Source organism: Sinocyclocheilus grahami, unplaced genomic scaffold, assembly GCF_001515645.1.
Source record: "Sinocyclocheilus grahami isolate Dianchi unplaced genomic scaffold, SAMN03320097.WGS_v1.1 scaffold526.1, whole genome shotgun sequence".
NCBI classification, from domain to species: domain Eukaryota; kingdom Metazoa; phylum Chordata; class Actinopteri; order Cypriniformes; family Cyprinidae; genus Sinocyclocheilus; species Sinocyclocheilus grahami.
Genome location: NW_015505705.1, coordinates 635,728 through 654,115, shown reverse-complemented (window position 1 = coordinate 654,115; position 18,388 = coordinate 635,728). Strand labels below are relative to the sequence as shown.

Genomic DNA, 18,388 nt, shown 5'->3' with positions numbered 1-18,388 from the left:
AGGGATGTTGAGGTTAAAAAGAGAGAATTTTTGGAGAGTAGAAGGCAACAAGAGAGATGAGACGGAAGGGGGTCAGAATGAAAAGCGGAATATGGGGTGTAAATAATTAGGATCTAGACTAATGCAGGTAAATCAAAATGAGTGAAGCTTCGTCTCTACTAGGGGGCGGTAGGGTGATCAAGCCCTCTCTTTTCTGACCTTAATCATTCCACTCATTTCTGCTTTTGCTTACTGTTCCTGCTGTGAATAGCGTACAAACTCATAGAGTCCTTTTCCATTGTTCTTCTGTGTGAACATGCAGTAGACAGACTGGTTTGACTGTTACGTCTTTTGCAGCATTCTAAAAATGCTCCACTTAAATTATAAGTATTTGCATTAAAGGGGTCATATGATGCTGCTAAAAAGAACAGTATTTGGTGTATTTGGTGTAATGAAATGTGTTTATGCGGTTTAAGGTTAAAAAAGTGGTGTGATTGGCCAGCTATCCAGTGCGTTGTGATTGGGTGAATACCTCAAGCGTGAGACGGAAATGTTACGCCCCTTGCCATATTGTGATGATGCCCTGTCAGGCCTGAGCTATGATTTAAAAACATGAAAACCCATTATAAACGAGGCATTCATTGCATCCAGTGGGGACATAATTATGGATTATAATGACTTGTACTGTCTTTTTACGCGTTGCGTTGCATCGCGCCGTGTAAACATAAAACCATGTCTGCATTTGTGATCGGAGAAATGGCAAACAACAAGCACTACTCTACACTGCCCAAAAAACTCTTTAAATATAAAAGACGTACTTACAGTCTGTGAGTCAGAACAGCCGGCATTGTAGTCTACTCTACCAGGATCAGGAAACAGTCCTCCATAAAATGTGCTGCACACATCTGAATATTTGGGTTGAAGTGTTCTGGAACAGTGTTGTAAATACAACTTAACCACTGATTTCTAGTCGTGTCCATTTTTGGAAGGCCAAACAAAGTAGTTTCGCTTTCACAACGAAACAGCGTCACACACGGTGTCCTACAGGGAGCAAAGGCCGGGGGCTAGCGTGAGGAACGACCGGAGGGTTAGAAAGAGCAGAGGCTTGAGAACGGCGCGGCCGGTGATTTCGACAAAGGAGCATCCGGAAGGACATGTGACGACTCCGGGCTGGACTCCGCTTCGTCCACGGTGAAAGCCGATCCGGCGATCGACAGCGCAAAGTTGTAGTATTTCCTCAGCAACCAGCATGGATCAGCTCCAGGCATGACGAAGCAGATATCGTCCTCTTTTGGAAGACCAAAAAGTAGTTTTGCTTTCACAACGAAGCACACAGCGTCTTTACGACATGGCGGCGGAAACAACAAAACTACAGCGAGAATAAAAGTTACGCCTTCTTTCTTTGCGTGAACATTTGGGCGGAGTTATGCAAATCTTCCCACAGAGCGACGTAGATATGTGGGGGCGTGTTAGAACGAGCCATTTTAGGTAGGTGTGGCTGACTCTTAACTTTTATAAAGAATATCTCTTTGGATTTGAGACTTTAGTCTTTGCAACTTTAAAGAACTTCTTTATGCACCTAGAGCTTGTAACACTCCAAAGAGAAAGGAAAAATTGAAATCGCGTCATATGACCCCTTTAAAAAAAAAAAAAAATGCATCTCCAGACTTTTTTTTTTTTTACTGAAAAACATGTTCTGTGTGAATGGCCGCATAGGTTTAAGTTTTTACTGCATTTTTGGTCTTTTTTTTCTTTTTTTTTTGAATATTTTATTTTAAGCTTTTCACATTTTAGAGAACAATCCCCGAACCCCCCACACCAGCAAATCAAAGGAAAAAAAAAAAAACCTAATGACACTAATCAATGTAATCATGCATATATACATACACCCACATATAGTATACATATACATCTCCATAAACATACATCGTTCATATTTGTGTATCTATACAAGAGAACATACAGCCATCTTTACATATACACATACGGAGTCATTTAAAAAAAAATACCAATAAATACCCAATTATGGAAATATATAATTATTACACACTACTATTTTATTAAATTAACCACCCTACATAAAGAAAAAGGTTACATTCAGTTATCATAGGTCACCTTCAAAATATTCCAAGAAGGACTTCCAAATCTGTACAAATCTCTTTGGTTTACCCGCAATCTCGTATCTATTTTTTTCCCATATGTAACACATTACTGAGCTCTGTAAGCCAAGTTTCAAATTTAGGAACAGACTCTTTGTTCCACATCAACAAAAGAATCTTTTTTGCTATAGTCATCCCATATTTAACTCTTTGGATCTGACTGAAACTATACTTCTCTAAGAAGGGGGCCCAGCCTAATATTGCAATAAGAGGGTCATGAGGAAAATCAATCTTAAGTACCTTTGAGTAGAAAGAAAAAACCTCAGTCCAAAATGTACACATTTTTGGGCAGAGCCAAAATAAATTAGCCAATGTACCCTCATTGGACTTGCATTTGAGACACAAAGGTGACACAGAGGGATATATGGAATGTAATTTGGTACGGGAGTAGTACAATCTGTGGACCATTTTTGGTCATTTAAACTAAAATTTATATTGGGCCACATTAAAACCTGGAACTACAGAAGTTGCTTTTTTTTTTGATCTAACGTAAAATTGGGCTTATAGAACTTCTTGTACTCAAATATTTAAAAATACACCATTAAAAAGTTTGGGATCAAGAAGATGTTTTTTAAGTTACAAAGGTTTTCTATTTGAAATAAATGCCGTTTTATACTGTCTATTTCCACAAAAATATTACACAACTGTTTTCAACACTGATAATAATAATACATGTTTCTTGAGCAGCAAATCAGCATATAAGACTGATTTCTGCATGATCATGTGACACTAAAGACTAGAGTAGTGGCTGTTGAAAATTAAACTTTGCCATCACGGGAATAATTACATTTTAAAATATTATCAAATAGAACAAAGCTATTTCAGTTTGTAATAATATTTCACAATATTACTGTTCTTGCATTATTTTTGATCAAATGAATGCAGCTTTGGTGAGCAGAAGAGACTTCTTTAAAAACTTTGAAAACTTTAAAAATCTTATCAACTCCAAACTTTTGAACACTAGTGTACAATTTAATAAAACATCAATTAATTTGAAGTGGCAAGCAAAAATTATTGCTTTAATTCACTGTAACAGAAGAAACAAAACACATATGGGTTTCAAACAACATTAGTGAGAGAAATTATGTCCGAATTTCATTTTCAGATGAACCATCCCTGTAACAGTAAAAGTGTATTAGTGATGGTGAAGCTCACAGCCAGTGAAGAGTGTTTGAGATCAGGCTTCATATGCCTCTGTGCTCTTTGGAGCCTGAAGCTATCTCTGCTAAACATGTCTACCCCACTCCTCCCCCCATATAGCTTTCTACTTTTTCACATCTGCCTGCTCGGCCCTTTTCTCTCCTTTTCCTCTTGTCTCACTCACTGTGGCTGGCATCCTATGCCGCTTGTTGTGGTAAGAATGAGCCCTCCTGCTGTTAGAGAAATGGAATTGAAAGTGAACTCTCTTTCTCTCTCTCATTCCTTTTTTTTATTGAACACACCTTATATCTTTCAATCAATGCTTTCTTGGAAGATTTTTTTCCACATGCATGGTTTGATGGAACATGTGAAGGCTTTTGTTCCATCTGAAGTTATATTCTGCTGAAAGTTATAGCTAAATAATCTGTAATGGTCACACGAGGGAACATCTCACTGACTAAAGATGGTTTCAAATACGGCCCCTTAACTGTGACAGAAATAATTATTTTAATTACAAAAATCATGTGCAATCTTAGGCATCATTTATGCACTAAATATGATATAGAACAGTCTAATATAATAATATAAAGCTTATTTTTTAAATGTCCTTTAAATTTTGTCAATATTTCATCATGGCAAATTCTTAAATTTGAGTCTGTTTTACGTGAACTAAAATGGCATTTCATTTTAGCTGACAATATTGTGTAAAATTAATGAAAATAATGTGTTAAATTGTATCAGAACATTTATTTATTTATTTGTCATAAAAATAAAAACATTATATATGTATATATTTATTTATTTTGTATGTACAACTACTACATGGAGGAAAACGGCTTGTGACTGCTTGAGATATTTGAAACCTATGGTCTGTATTATGTTTAATTTTATGTAATTTTTTTATGCTTGTAATGTTTCTAGTGGGTCAATATAAAAAAATCTATATTTATAATAAAATCCTTAAATCTGCAGTCTCTTTTCTACAATTTAGCTTTTCCTGTCATGTAGTAGCTTAAGTGGTGTGGAAGATCAGCGATCATCCTGCATTGATCTGAAATACTGAGGTGATTTAATTCCTCACATCTGTTTGGGAGGTTCTGGCAGACGAATCCCTGACAGTGTCTCGGCTTGATGTATCAGAGATCAAATGCTTCAGGGCAGGTTCACTGCAGGTTTTCCCACTGTGTGGGAATCCCATCACAGCTTCATACCAGCGTTACAGTAGAGAGGATGTTGAGTCTACATGCTGTACTTTAGTTCAGCATGTTCCTTGATTTTGTTCGTACACCCTAGCCTCTGAGTATCAGACACTTACAGCCCTTGGGCTTTTTTTCTTCTATACTAAGTGCATCTCTTTCTGTATGGCGTTGATCGTGCATAGACGCCTGCGCTGTTGTGCTCAAAATCTGTAAAATGCAGACTTCGCTAATCCCTGCTCTCTGCTCTTCTCTGAGTAGATCGTTCTCAAAGTCATGAGTTGAGACACATCTGCAAGCTGGAGATATGAAGTCAGGAAACTTTGTAAAAATTGTTATATTTTGTTATTTTAAGGGATTGGTACTCTGGATGGCAGTGCAGAGAAGGACAAGGATTTCCTGGGAAAATCGCAGAAGCAGGTACAATTTAACCCCAGCCAGACCACAGCCACATGGAGAGTGAGGCTTCTCTCTGATGGGAAATACGAGCAGTCTGAGACGTTCCAGATTATTCTGACTGAGCCGGTGATGGCTGTTTTGGAGTCACCAGCATTAGCCACAGTTGAGATTGTGGATCCAGGTGATGGTAAGTCCAACAGAAATTGACCAAACAATTTTTAATAAACATGCAACAATGCACAACTTCTTAAGGCATTTACACTTGGCAGGTTTGGCTTGATTACAACAAACTGTGGTGAGATTGCTCTGTTAATGCGGTTCATTTGAATCCATCTGAACCTTGGGGTGCACCAAAAAGCTTCTAAATTAACTCTGGTGCTGTTTGACTGATATACAGTGGGTACGGAAAGTATTCAGACCCCCTTAAATTTTTCACTCTTTGTTATATTGCAGCCATTTGCTAAAATCGTTTAAGTTAATTTTTTTTCCTCATTAATGTACACACAGCACCCCATATTGACAGAAAAACACAGAATTGTTGACATTTGTGCAGATTTATTAAAAAAGAAAAACTGAAATATCACATTTTCCTAAGTATTCAGACCCTTTGCTGTGACACTCATATATTTAACTCAGGTGGATCATGCTGTGGGGGTGTTTTTCAGCTGCAGGGACAGGATGACTGATTGCATTCGAGGGAAAGATAAATGCGGCCAAGTACAGGGATATCCTGGACGAAAACCTTCTCCAGAGTGCTCAGGACCTCAGACTAGGCCGAAGGTGTACCTTCCAACAAGACAATGACCCTAAGCACACAGCTAACATAACGAAGGAGTGGCTTCACAACAACTCTGTGACTGTTTTTGAATGGCCCAGCCAGAGCCCTGACTTAAACCCAATTGAGCATCTCTGGAGAGACCTAAAAATGGCTGTCCACCAACGTTTACCATCCAACCTGACAGAACTGGAGAGGATCTGCAAGGAGGAATGGCAGAGGATCCCCAAATCCAGGTGTGAAAAACTTGTTGCATCTTTCCCAAAAAGACTCATGGCTGTATTAGATCAAAAGGGTGCTTCTACTAAATACTGAGCAAAGGGTCTGAATACTTAGGACCATGTGATATTTCAGTTTTTCTTTTTTAATAAATCTGCAAAAATGTCAACAATTCTGTGTTTTTCTGTCAATATGGGGTGCTGTGTGTACATTAATGAGGAAAAAAAAATTACTTGAATGATTTTAGCAAATGGCTGCAATATAACAAAGAGTGAAAAATTGAAGGGGGTCTGAATACTTTCCGTACCCACTGTATGAATGCAACATGGACCAAAGACATCTAAATGAACCAAAAACAATACGTGATGTCACAAAGTACATCCCTAAAAACACCAGAATGCAGAAGCGTACATGGTTCTTCTCATCATAGGAGCTTTGTTGCATGTTACAGTTCAGTACAGTTTTATACACTCTTTGTAAATAATATGGTGGTAAAAAAATACCACCATATGTAGTCAAGTCACCTTTATTTATATAGCGCTTCATACAAAACAGATTGTTTCAAAGCAGCTTTGCAGTGGAAAATGGTGATTCAATGACGCAAACACAATTTAACTTTGCCGTAAAGCAGCTCTAAAAAATTAGAGTAAACAGTCATTATTAGAGTAATAAGTCAGTTCACTGTTAATTCAGTTTGGTTCAATACCTGTTTAATGTCCACCAATTATGGAATGAGTTTAATTAATCTATAAACCAGCTCTAGAGAAAACACTAATGTCATCGTCCAACTCCTTTCAGTCTGTGCAATCAAGTCAATAATATTGCCGAATATCAAGTGTAAGTGAGCCAAAAGGTGACAGTGGCAAGGAACTCAAACTCCATCCATGACCGAAATGGAGAAAGAAAAATTTTTTTTTTTAAATGTTTGGTTAAGTTTGCAAAATATACGTAATAATAGCTGTCCAATTACGTTGTGACAATATGCTTATGTCTTTTGTTTTGTATCTTTATGTTGAATGTTTAAAAATGACAGTGTAACCACTAAATGAACCAGGACTAAATGTATCAGTTTTTCTTTTTGATCTGGACTAAAAGAACCAAGAGAATCAAACTACTAGTGTAAAGATTTAGTTTACATTTTCATACCCACCAGAACTATAAAATTCAATACTGTATTACAGTTGAAGTATGTCATTTCTGCACCACTGGGCATCACTAAATGGAATTGGGAGATTAAAATGGGGATTAGAAACAAAATGTTTTTCATTTTGGTTCATTCTGAACAAAAACTGTCTTTTTTATGTTCTGGTTACAAAACTCTGTGGCCTCCTTTCCAAATGGTAATCAGAGAACATGAACTGATTTAAAAAAAAAAAAATATATTCCAAGAAAGCGTTGAAATTAAGTAACAGCCATAAAAAAATGACGACTTTCAAACTCATTAAAAAAACCATATCAACCCCAAACGTTCGAACAGCAGTGTTCATATATTTTATCTAATGCACATTGGCTTTTTAAACACATACTCCTGTTCAGATTAAATGAGATCAGAGTCCTTTTTCAGACCCATTAAATTCTTCAAAAATTTCCAAACATCACTGCTTCAGCCGCTCAATATACTAAACCCTTATTACATCTAGTGAAGATGTGAGTGAGTCAGAGGCAGGCAGGATGTTCAAGAGACCAGAAACACAACAAAGCTGCTAAAAACATCCCAGGCTATTTTATTTCCTAAAATTTACAGTGTTGCAGATAAAAACACAGGCCTTATCTCTATACTGCAGATGCCATTTTCTCTCTTTCAGTGGACTTCAATTATCGTAGCATTTTATATCTCTTCCTACCTGTGAGCTTCCAGCGCACCGCCCACCCCCGCATCTCGGCGGCCCTTGTTTTCATCTCGAATTCTGCGCACAGCTACACATCTTGTTTTGAAAACGTCTCGTCGATTAAATGTAAATTGTCAACCGGCATTTGAGAAAGGTTTGACACATCTGCACCGGCTCCCTCTGTAATTAAATCGTTTGCATATGAAAGTTAGTTGCACAGGTTTTGAGGGGTCATTTTGGAGGGGGCGCCACACTTTTATCTGCGAGGACACAAACAGAGAGGCATCAGAAAGCTGTAATGAGACACCCGTGCATAAACCTGTCACCAAAAACCCTTTCCAAGCAGCTCTCATTACAAAATACAGCTTTGTCAGTCTGTTGATCAAACCACGTTCATCTCACACTGTCTGTTTTGGGTTTTCTCGCCGAGAGCCGTGACTGAATTATTTGTCTATTCATCATCACAACATCATCTCATATTTTCACAATTACCGACGTATTTAGATGCGCAGTGTGAATAACCGGAGGCTTACGTTGTTTTATTCTGTGTGCTTTTGTCTTTATCGTCTCCTCGGGGTCCCTGGATAATTAAAATGTTCATTTACGCTATAATCCCAAACGCTGCGATAGTTTCCATCTGAATGTTACTTAAGCCTCGCTATCTTTGCAGAAGTTATTTCTCCTTTGAAAAAAAAGAAAGAAAACTCCACTGCTTCCCCAGTGAGCTAATTATCAGTCTTATGGTGGGGTATGTTTGCTGAGGCTGATGCCCCATGGGAGGCTTAATGTGACGGAGTCTGGCTGCTCTTTCTAATGGCGAGAGGGAGGGGAGATGGGCCGGTTGGCATGCTGCGGTCCTGTTGCTCCATGTGTAGTTTTTTTTCTTTCAGGTTAATTATCCTTTTAGCGTTCATGTGTGTGTGGCAGTATGAGGTCGCCCTCCTTGCGCATTAATATTTGAATGAGAGAGGGAGGTGGATTTCTTCCGACAGGGGCCTTTGGAGACCTGTCTGACCCAGTTGCCACAGAGCCGTTCACACATGATGGCTTACACCGACCTGCGGGCTCAGACAAAAGCCTGCATCTGGAGGCACATCTGTGACTGGGACGGCTGTGATATGACAAGCTTCCTGCTTTACAGCCAGAACCTTTCACTGCTCATTAGTGTAAGGAGCAATAAAGGAAGAGGAGAGGCTGGAAAGGCATTTTAAAGATGCTTACTTCAACTTTGCTTTCTGGTTTTAATGTCTAATGTTGGAAATGGGGTTAATGAGGGTTTAAATGACTGTACCTTTCCCTTATTGAACACTGAAATACTTCATTTTAAAGAAGGTCAAGAAATCTACACTGCAAAGATACTTTCTAACTTTTAAAAAAAGAGAAGCTTGAAAAGCAAAACGGTGTAGGACATTTAGATTTGTTTTCAAGTAATACTGTATATATTGAATTAAGTATATTTTAAGTATATTAATCCTAAATGAATAAACAATTCATTTTTCTTGTTTTACACATAAACCACACACTTAAATAACACTAAATTTAAAGTAGATTTATGCTTAAAACAAGAATAAATTAATTGCTGATGGAGGGATGGATGGATGGATGGCTTTAGATGAATGAATGGATGGATGGATATAAATGGATGCATGGATGTAGATGGATGGATACAGATTGTTGGATATAGATGGATGGATATAGATATTTGGATATGGATGGATGATTTAGATGGATGGATAGATGAATGGATGGATATGGATGGATGGATATAGATGGATGGATGATATGGATGAATGATATAGACGAATGGATGGATATAGATGGATGAATGGTATAGATCTGGATCTTGTGCAGTTTTGCTTCTCAAGTAGTTAAGTATATTGTTTAAGGGCATTTATTATTATTTTTTATTGGAAAACAACACATTAATGCTAACTAAGAAAAAAAATGTTTTTGTTTATTTTATTGATTGATTGAAGCATTTTAAGGCAGTGTATTTATTAAACAACAGCTGTTTACTTAATGCTTAATTTACTTATTCATTCAAAGTGCGTATAGAAAAGTACTATCTAAATAATCTGTTCTGATTGACACGTATATACAGTGGGGCAAAAAAGTATTTAGTCAGCCACCAATTGTGCAAGTTCTCCCACTTTGACCTCTGTCATTGCCAACAAAGTGTATATAACAAAGTATTGAGATGAAATTTTGTTATTGACCAAATACTTATTTTCCACCATAATTTGCAAATAAATTCTTTAAAAATCCTACAATGTGATTTTCTGGATTTTTTTTTCTCATTTTGTCTCTCATAGTTGAGGTATACCTATGATGAAAATTACAGGCCTCTCTCATCTTTTTAAGTGGGAGAACTTGCACAATTGGTGGCTGACTAAATACTTTTTTTCCCCACTGTAATTAAATTCTGTCTATACCGTGCTATGCTGTAAATCAAAAGTAATTCAACCGCCTGTCTGCAGAGGACTCTACCAAGAGCTGAATATAAATGTGCAGGATTTTACTTTCTCATCTGCCTTGTTTTTGATCGTTACAAAACAAGGTCATTATTTTGGCCCCTCATGCATGAGACTTTCCTGTGTGAGGGTAAGAGATGGTCTAAATACGTAAGCCTTATACCTGAGGCTACATAGATTCGCCTCATTGTTATTATTTTCTCACGGCCAGCGTTTGAGTCTTGAGGGCTGTAAGATTCATTCTTTTATCAGGAGAGCAGCCACTCAGCCTGTACAACGCTCAGAGACTGAACAGTGGACAACACTCTGGTTTTGCAGAGAATATTTTGTTCTCAAGTTCACACTCTCTTGCTAATGTCATGTGATTGAGGAAATCTGGGGTGAATAAATAGTTACTAATATAGTAATTGCTTTCTTTCTTTTTTACTTTGAACAAATGGGGGAAAATAGGTCCTTAACCTTCAGAAAATCTGAAGGAAAATCAGAAAATCAAAACCAGGTGGTCAAACTACTGCAAATAGTATTGGAGTTATTTAATTTTCTATGCTCTTTCTACGAGGTGTGGGTCTTTTGCAACCCTGCTACCATGCTAGTGTGTCTAAATACAGATTAAAACAGTTGATTTGATGTTGTTTTCTAGTAATGTACATTAAATAAACATGAAAAGTAAAGAGACAAAAAAAAACATATATTTGATAAATATGCCAACATTGTAAGAGTTGCAAGTAACAGCTTTGCAGATGATAAAATTGTTAATTTGATGTAGTTTTCTAGGAATATACATTAAATAAACATGAAAAGTAAAGAGACAAAAAAAAACATATTTGATAAATATGCCAACATTGTAAGAGTTGCAAGTAACAGCTTTGCAGATGATAAAATTGTTAATTTGATGTAGTTTTCTAGGAATATACATTTAATAAACATGAAAAGTAAAGAGACAAAAAAAAACATATATTTGATAAATATGCCAACATTTTAAGAGTTGCAAGTAATAGGGTTGCAGATTTTAAAATTGTTAATTTGATGTAGTTTTCTAGGAATATACATTAAATAAACATGAAAAGTAAAGAGACAAAAATAATAAATAAATAAAAAACATATTTGATAAAAATGCCAAATTTGAAATTACAAGTAACAGGGTTGCAGATTTTAAAATCATTAATTTAATGTTGTTTTCTAGCAATATACATTATATAAACATGAAAAGTAAATATATGTACAGTATATATATTAATTATATGCATGCTAAAAATTCATAATATTATAATGTCACATAAATGTGTATAGTCCATCATAATGCAAAGTTAATTTGATTGCGCAAAATTTGTTAATATAATATTTAAATAAATAAAAAAGCCCTGGGACACCAAAGTGTACTTTATTCTTGTTTTATCATTCAAAGCTATCACTAAAATGCATCTGTCTAAATGTTGTTTTCTTCACTTTGCCTTACCTATTACTTGAACAGCTTGTTAGTCTATTTTCCACCTCGACTCTCCCTTGGTATCAAATGGCCACTTGCAGATTGATGATTGGAGATGTTTGCAGAGGATCATGTATAATTGCATAGAAGGATCTGGGGCAGGACAGGCCACGCAAAGAGGGATTTTTTTTTTCTTATCAGTCCCTGTGCGGCTCCATTTCAGAAACATCACCAGCCTTTCACTAGCTCTGTCTTTTCTATAGATTTTCCATTTCTGGCTAGAGTATTTTTTTCCCCTCCTTTTTCTTTCAGTGCTATAAAAAAAAATGTTGTTTAGATGTTGACTCAATCCTAACCTGCGGTATTTGAAAATAGCAATGCCTGAACAAGCTCCCACTCAGTCAGATGGTTTACTCTGCAACACAACCCAATACACAGCCGGTACGGACAGATATCGATGCCACTTGGTCCAAAGGCCACTAAAAACCTAATATGAAGCACTCAATATGAAAAATCTATTTTCTCATACAAAATGTGTTTTTGCCTTTTGTGCAAGATAAATGTGCATTACACGCCCAGTATAGAGGCCTATGATTTGAAATAATTATATATTGAAGAATCAATCCACCGCCTGCGGTGTTTTAAAGCCCTGTGGTAATAGTCTTTCTGACAGGGAGCCGCTAAATCCCTCTGTGACTGATATAACAGAACAGCAGTCCTAAGACTGAGCTATATCTTCTTTTCCCTTTGACAGAGTCCACAGTGTTCTTTCCTCAGGCCAGCTTTGCTGTGGAAGAAGATATTGGAGAACTCCTGATCCCGGTGCACAGGAGGGGAGATGTCAGTGAGGAACTGATGGTGGTCTGTCACACTCAGCAAGGTGCAATACGCAACATATACAACCTGATATAAGGTCTCATTTTTACACCAACAATCTTTAAATTATGTTTTATAGATTAGCAGATTATGACAGCTGAAACTATAAACTTTTGAGAACAAAGTTTGAGAACTTTTGAGAGAACTCTCTCTCGCTCTTTCTCTCGCTCTCTATCTCTCAATTCAATTCAAGTGAGCTTTATATATATATATATATATATATATATATATACATACATACATACATACATACATACATACATTTGTTCAATTGTAAAATGAAATGATCAAATTAGCCTCTATAAAAGATATAAAAAATTGTTTTATTAATTTATTTTTACTGCATTTTTACTAAAATTTTACTTTAAAAAAAAAATTTCTGCCAACAATTTGACATTGTTGAAATCATATTTATTGATCTTTTAGCATTATTTAAAACTCAGGGGTTACAAGTTCTGTGGATATGTTTCAAAACTCCTGACCTGACTAATATTCTCAAAATTTGTCTAAAAGTTGTTCAGGAAGTGGTTCTTTAAAGGTATAGTTCAGCCAAAAATGAAATTATTGAAATGGTTCTGGAGAACCTTTGTGCAGCTCTTTCCACACAAGTTTAAAATGACTATGTCACACTAGCTTTTAATAGACCGACAGACAGATCTATCTAAAGCAGGGCTGCCCAAACTCGGTCCTGGAGGGCCGGTGTCCTGCAGGGTTTAGCTCCAACCCTAATCAAACACACCTGAAGCAGCTAATCAAGCTCTTATAGGCATACTAGAAACTTCCAGGCAGACCTGATATAAGGTCTCATTTTTACACCAACAATCTTTAAATTATGTTTTATAGATTAGCAGATTATGACAGCTGAAACTATAAACTTTTGAGAACAAAGTTTGAGAACTTTTGAGAGAACTCTCTCTCGCTCTTTCTCTCGCTCTCTATCTCTCAATTCAATTCAAGTGAGCTTTATATATATATATATATATATATATATATATACATACATACATACATACATACATACATACATTTGTTCAATTGTAAAATGAAATGATCAAATTAGCCTCTATAAAAGATATAAAAAATTGTTTTATTAATTTATTTTTACTGCATTTTTACTAAAATTTTACTTTAAAAAAAAAATTTCTGCCAACAATTTGACATTGTTGAAATCATATTTATTGATCTTTTAGCATTATTTAAAACTCAGGGGTTACAAGTTCTGTGGATATGTTTCAAAACTCCTGACCTGACTAATATTCTCAAAATTTGTCTAAAAGTTGTTCAGGAAGTGGTTCTTTAAAGGTATAGTTCAGCCAAAAATGAAATTATTGAAATGGTTCTGGAGAACCTTTGTGCAGCTCTTTCCACACAAGTTTAAAATGACTATGTCACACTAGCTTTTAATAGACCGACAGACAGATCTATCTAAAGCAGGGCTGCCCAAACTCGGTCCTGGAGGGCCGGGGTCCTGCAGGGGTTAGCTCCAACCCTAATCAAACACACCTGAAGCAGCTAATCAAGCTCTTATAGGCATACTAGAAACTTCCAGGCAGGTGTGTTGAGGCAAGCTGGAGCTAAACTCTGCAGGACACCGGCCCTCCAGGACCGAGTTTGGGCACCCCTGATCTAAAGGCTTCTGTTGAGCCTTTATTTATGTGTAGAATTCAAAAATCGTCTTGTCAATGTCATTCATACCAAACCAGCATTTAATTTTGTGTGTTTCTACTTTTGTGTTCCATGGGAAAAAAGAAATGGGTTTGAGGTTGAGTAATGAATGACAGCCGTTTTTGACAAATGACAGTCATTTTTAAACAAACTATCCCTTTAAGAATTATTTTGAAGCATCCTTTTGAAGCATCTGTAAACGCTTTATGTGGATTTGAATGAATTCCCTGCATGTGTCCTTTCTGTGCTGCTGCAGGCTCCGCCACAGGAACCGTCCCCATTTCTGTTCTGTCCTACTCTGACTACATCTCCCGTCCCGAGGAGCAGGCCAGCATTCTCCGCTTTGATAAGGACGAGACGGAGAATCACTGTCGTGTGGTGATCATTGACGACTCGCTGTATGAGGGAGAGGAGAGCTTTAATGTGACCCTCAATATGCCTATAGGAGGCCGTCTGGGGCCGGAATACCCCACTGCGCATATCCGCATACTGCCGGACCAGGACGATGGTAAGGGCTTGTTTGCTTTTGTTTGATTGAAAGTAAACATTTACAAGAAAATGAACTCTTCATTCCAGGAAATATTGATTGTAATATTGATGATTTGATGATAATATACACGTGACCTGAACAAAGAAAGAAACAAACTTCCTTCTGTGTCATAAACCGACTGAATAAGTAGGAGCCAGTGTTATTTTAGTATTATTGAGATATTGAATTTATTAATATTTAGATTTTTTAATATTTTCAGTTTTTTGTTTTTATTTTAGCTGTGTCTATATAGTTATAGCTTTTAACTTTATTTCAGTTTGTTATTTTAGTACCAATTTTAGTATCAATTTTGTATAAGTAGCAAGAAAATGACATTGTATGTGCATTTTATATATATATATATTATATATATATATATATATATATATATATGTGATGATATAAATATTTTATGTATATAAAATTTTTATAAAATATAAAAATTTTTATATTAAATATTTTATTTAATTTTATTTATATTTATTTAGGTTTATTTTAAGTAACAGTAAGTAATTTTAAATACTGGTTTAAATGTATATATATATTTTTTTACTATAATAAACCTGGTTGGAGCTGTGGCGTAGTGGTGTAGTGCTCATGGTGTAGTGCGTATGTGGAAAATTTAAGTTTGAGTATGGCTCGCGTTATTTCCTCTTCCACTTTGTCCCCAATAAATCAATAAAAGTGCAAAAAGACAAATAAAAAACAAACAACTAGAATATTTTTCTTAAAAAACAAAATAAAAACTTATGACTTACAATTCACTTTATGAACCATACAAATAGATCTATTCACAGACCATATCATGCTCAGACAGATATGTATTTGTTAGTTCAAAACGCAGTCATATTTAAAGAGCCATTTATCTTTCTTCAAATCCTCGTATAGCGATGGAATTTCTGTCTCATGCACATACAGCAGCCAGCAGATGAACCAAGAATGGACACAATGCACATGTAAATGGACAACACTGAAGTTTGCACATGAGTCTCTTTCTCCTCCAGCGTTATGAGGCCTGAAATCACAGATAAAGTTGAGTTATTCTAAAGCCTTCTTTCCTCAAAGCAAGATAATTAATTATTTTGCAGTGGAAAGCGAATGTATTTTTTTTTCCTTTTATGTCTGTTTTGCTGTTATTATGGCACCTCTCAGACAGAAAGCGTGAAATTGCACTCAGGAGAGAGCTGGAAGGGATAGAGTTCATCCTTTGGCTGGGAAACTATACATGCACATATGTGTATATCGCTGTGCTGCTCGACGCTGAACGTGGATTAGTGGTAATTCCCATGTGACACGAAGGTGAAAGCTTTCATCAAGTTAAGTTCGACTGAGCATGATGCATTCGGTATATCTGACAAATAGTGTTTATTAAAGCATAAATAATGTGTGTGTGTGTGTGTGTGTGTGTGTGTGTGTGTGTGTGTGTGTGTGTGTGTGTAAGTAATAGACTGTGTAATTAGAGGGTGTTGTTGGTGCTTTGTTTTGTTTTGTCTTTTTGAGTCTTTATCTTCCTTTTAAAACCCCTCTTTCTCTCTCACACACATACACAGTACACCTCAGGCTACTGAAGTTTTTTTCTGGGGGAATCCTCTTGTCTATGGTACAATATCCTTAAGGGTATTCGATCGTATCTTGCTCTATCTGAAGCCGTTATCAGTAAATCTGGGCTAAAACCACCTAAACATCAGTCAGCATCTTGCAGTAGCAAAACACTCCTTAAATTCAGCGTTAGAGTTGCAAATGAGCATATAGTTTCAGCCTATCGTAATTATTTATGCTTAACATGAAGGATATGAGCTTCCTTAAGGCTTTAATCATTTACTTAGTATAATATTACAAGATAAGTGTAACTGTAGTAAATTATATTCATTTAATCCAGAACATAAACTGTGAAAGATACAATCCTCTGTACAATATATGCCTGTTTATATCTTGATTTCTCTCAAGATGAGAGCTGAAAACTTTCAGTTACATGTGTATACAACATTTTAAGGCATCACAAGCATATTACAGCACCAAAAGGTGGGAAGCAACATAATTCTACTCTAAGACACCTCATTCTAAGGCAGAGTCATGCTACCTGTCCCAACTTTTTTGGAATGTGTAGCTCTCATGAAATCCAAAATGAGCCAATATTTGGCATGACATTTCAAAATGTCTCACTTTCAACATTTTATATGTTATCTATATTCTATTGTGAATAAAATATAAGTTTATGAGATTTGTAAATGATTCCATTCCTTTTTTACTCACAATTTGTACAGTGTCCCAACTTTTTTTGGAATTGGGTTTGTATTTATGTGCATTGCATTGCTTTGCAACAAACTCAAATCACCCAAAATGGTGGATTGAGCTGACTGTTTTAATTTATGTACCTACATTTTATTATGGAATGAAATATCAATAAAAATGGTAATCTAATGAAAAAAATGACAATTTTACCTAGTGTACCTGTACACTACAGTAAGATTTTTAAACAAAATTAAAACTTTTATTCAGCAAGGATGCATTAAATTGATCAAAAATGACGGTAAAGATGTCTGTAATGTTACAAAAGATTTCTATTTCAAATAAGTTGTATTCTTTAGAACTTTCTATTCATTCAAGAATCCTGGAAAAAATAAGTCACCGTTTCAATGTTTTCAACAGATAATATTAAGAAATGTTTCTTGAGCACCAAATCAGCATAATAGAATGATTTCTGAAAGATCATGTGACACTGAAGACTGGAGTAATGAGGCTGAAAAATCAGCTTTACCATCACAAGAATACATTTCATTTTACAATATATTAAAATGGAAACGGGGCTTGTGAAATTGTAATAATATTTCTAAATACAGGTAGTTTATTTTTGATTAAATAAATGCAGCCTTGATGAACATAAGAGGCTTCTTTTGAAAACACTTTTGAACAGTAGTTTATACGTGCATGATTTGTATTTTATTTGCATTTTAGAACATCGCGTCATTAGCTTAGCATCATGCTAACGTCAAATTCTTTTGGAATCGAGATCTGCTTTTAAAAGTTGAACTCAAATTTTAAAAATGCAACACACTTGAATGAAATGCTGAAAAAAGCGCGTATAATATATATATATATATATATATATATATATATATATTACAGTTCAAGAGAAAATAAATAAAAATAAATGTCATAAATTTTAAAAGATAGATAGATAGAAAATCTATCAATGTTTCCACAAAAATCTTAAGCAGCACAAATGTTTCAACGAGTTTTAACAGTGATAATAAAAAGAAATGTTTTTTAAGCGTCAAATAAGCATATTAGAATGATTTCTGAAGGATCATGTGACACTGAAGACTGTCATCAAGACTAAATTACATTTTAAAATGTATTTAAAAAGCAAGCTGTTATTTTAAATTGCAATAATATTTCAAAATAGTTTTTAAATTTTAATAATATTTCACAATATTACTGTTGTTACTATTTTTGACCAAATAGAGAGAGCATAAGAGACTTCTTTCAAAAGCTTTTAAAAATGTGTGTTTTATATACATAATTTAATAAAGCAATATTTCTCTAGAACTAAAAACAATAAACGGTTTTAAATAATTAAAAGGGGGGTTTCATGCAAAAACTGAAATATTTCAAGAGAGAAATAAATACACAAAAATACACCGTTTATACTTATTAATTATGGTAAAATAGTCCAATTATATTGTTTTTTTTGGGGGGGGGGGGGGTTTCTCCTCGCCATGGGG

General features: G+C 35.4%; 1 protein-coding gene across 1 annotated transcript in view; it reads left to right on the top strand.

Annotated features, from left to right (window-relative positions):
• Window positions 1-18,388, top strand: part of LOC107555183 (FRAS1-related extracellular matrix protein 2-like) — a 57,930-nt gene that overhangs the window by 17,761 nt on the left and 21,781 nt on the right. The window contains exons 4-6 of the mRNA XM_016237900.1: window positions 4,830-5,060; window positions 12,348-12,473; window positions 14,391-14,642. Coding sequence (XP_016093386.1) covers window positions 4,830-5,060; window positions 12,348-12,473; window positions 14,391-14,642 — 609 coding nt within the window. The remainder of the gene's footprint in view (window positions 1-4,829; window positions 5,061-12,347; window positions 12,474-14,390; window positions 14,643-18,388) is intronic.